Consider the following 2,731-nt stretch of genomic DNA (forward strand, 5'->3'; position numbering starts at 1 on the left):
TGGGTGGGCTTACGATACATGCCAGTTTCCAACCGTCCTCCATCCGAAACAGAGACATCGCAATCCAGGAACGCCAACCTGCCTTCAGGTTGGCGTTATCATTTAGGTAAAACTAATCGAAATAAAAAGCACACATTTGGACTTACACTGGCACACCGTTGTGAAACTCCTCTATAGCCTGGTAGTAAATGGTGATGGCCACCTGTGTGTCGGCATCAAAGGTGAACTCTACGTTGTAGCAGGCCCGGTTCTTCCCCGCCACCTCATCGCCCGGKAGCTTCAGGTCCTCGCTGCACCTGGAGAAAAGGTGTGCCGAAAAGAAACAAACTGCGTTTACTATCCAGCATCAACATCTGAAAAAAGTTGCTTCAAAGATTCCTTTTATTTAAAGTTTGGGTTGTGTTTTCATTTAAAAAAAAACAGGTGTGTTTTTATTCCAGGTTGAGTACATGACTGAATTGGTGTGTGTAACATCCAAAAATAAAGCCCAGAAAGGTTTGACATGGTCTCTTAAAATAGGCTTTGCCCTCAAAATAGCTCAGATGGCTTAAACTTCAACAGTTTAATGACACGTTGGGTCCGGTGGGGAGWGGTGCGCACCTGACGAGCCGCAGGGTGTCCTTTCGAATGTTTATAAGGCTTCGCAGCGTCTTCACTGGTTCCTGAGGTGGAGGAGCCGCGTACGGGAACTGAACACAAACAAAAAAACAAATTATAGATTTAAAAGTACACGTCTGGACACCAAGGCATTTGTTTGCCCTCAACCACCCAACATTCCTTTTCAATTACCGCAGCAAAATCGAGGCTGTGCTCGATGGCCGCGGCTGCTCTGCTCTCCATTTAACCTTTTTTTTTTTTTACACAAACGGGATTTGGGTTGTCAGCACGGACTCTGTCGGTGCTGACAAGTGCTGAGCCGGAGCAGAAAAAACTGCTCGGACTGAGTCTTTCCAGAGACGGAGCTGACACTTTAGACGAGGACCTTTTTTTTTTTTTAAGGTTCAGCACACAAGGGGACCTGAAACATTCCTGGGTCAAACAGAGGCTCATTATTTTAAGCTACTTATGGAGCACACCGTCAAATTAAAGGCCAAGCTTTCCTCAGAGGAATGCATATCACCCATAAATCCKCAAAYGACAAAACCCCCCAAACACAAACTGAACTGTGTGTTGGGTTCAGACCTCTCCACGGATAAATGACGCCATGTTGGAGAAAACTCAGCTGTCCAGCTACACCTCAAGGACAAGACACTCTTTTCAGGACCAAAATGTTCATAATTTGGACAGAAAAGACCGATGGTTTAAGAGAAGTTATTTATGTAAAACAAGAAAGAACAGAGGAGGCGATCTCAGATTACAGCTGTCTAAAACCTACAGCGCAGCATTAAGTCCAGTTAGTTTCCCTCTAAWTCATACCTTCATTTATGTGACCAAAACATCTCTCTTGTGAGCCTGGCTTCAGCTACACAATATATTGTTTGAGCATCGTAATGGCAATGTACAGTACATAAGTCTTATAATCTTATATCTAGCTAAAAATATTTTTGATCTTGTTTTAAGACTGATTTACTAAACCTTAACTTAAAATAAGGAAAATTTGAGTCAAATTAAGTGATCTCAATTTGCAGTTGTCTTATCCATCAACAGATTGTTTCACTTAATTTGAGTCAAAMTTCCAGGCTAACGAGATTAATAATCTTACACATTCTGCTCAGGTTTATTAAATCAGTCTCAAAAGAAAATCTAAATTATTTTTGGGCTGGATATACGATTGCAAGAGTTGGTTAGATGGATAATGTTTGCAGTGTAGTTAAATTGCAGGATGCAGGAGGCAAGTTAAATCAACGTGTTACCTAGGGACTAAAGCACTAAGCCATAAGTTAACGCATTAAATAGTTGCAAGTTCTGGCTTTTATTTTGACAAGTTACTTCCGCTGGCGGCTTTGTGTCAAGAAAGCTAAGACTTGCAATTTGTTGTGAAAATTCTGGGACAGTAATGGCAACGTTTTTCTGAGAAGTGTTGTGGGTGAATTCTCGACATGTGGAGGAAGACGTCGAGGATCTTGAAGAAAACAAGGAAGATGAGAAATACTGCAGAGAACTGAAGTAAAAGAGGTAAAATACCAATGCAAATGTTAAAGCGTGACAGAAATAAAAACTAAGATAGACACAGAGGCAATATGTTAGGTGATAAAATCAAGGTTTGCACATGATAGAAAGCATGATAGCATGCCCTAAATTTGGCCCCATATTTCAGGTGGTGCCCCTTGTGTAATTTTTGTAATCTCATGGCCAATTTACATACATTTACGTACCAAATGAAATTGTTTTGGCTTTGATACAGTCAAAATTAGAGGTGCATTTCCACTCCATTTCCTTAATTTGAGAGATGGGAGGTCTGAGACTGGCTGATACTTCATAAAGATCAGTGGAAAATATTGGCTTCTCATCTAACACTGAAGGTACAGCGGGTAAAATAAGTATTGAACACGTCACCATTTTTTTCAGTAAATATATTACTAGAGGTGCTAATGACATGAAATTTTCACCAGATGTCGGTAACAACCCAAGTGATCCATACATACAAAGAAATCAAACCATAAATGCCCAGAAATGAAGTTTACCGGTATGCGTACACATTCAGCCATAGTAAATTATACTAAATTAGTAAATAGTAAAAAATACCCCCACCTCCACTTGTCAATTAGTGCTGTACCAAACGATTATTTTC

At 40.4% G+C, this 2,731-nt stretch overlaps 1 protein-coding gene across 1 annotated transcript in view; it reads right to left on the minus strand.

Annotated features, from left to right (window-relative positions):
- Positions 1-2,731, minus strand: part of rnf157 (ring finger protein 157) — a gene marked incomplete in the record, with an annotated part of 20,542 nt that overhangs the window by 10,077 nt on the left and 7,734 nt on the right. The window contains 2 exon segments of the mRNA XM_014030492.1: positions 147-296; positions 601-689. Coding sequence (XP_013885946.1) covers positions 147-296; positions 601-689 — 239 coding nt within the window.

Source organism: Austrofundulus limnaeus, unplaced genomic scaffold (assembly GCF_001266775.1).
Source record: "Austrofundulus limnaeus strain Quisiro unplaced genomic scaffold, Austrofundulus_limnaeus-1.0 Scaffold1070, whole genome shotgun sequence".
Taxonomy (NCBI): Eukaryota; Metazoa; Chordata; class Actinopteri; order Cyprinodontiformes; family Rivulidae; genus Austrofundulus; species Austrofundulus limnaeus.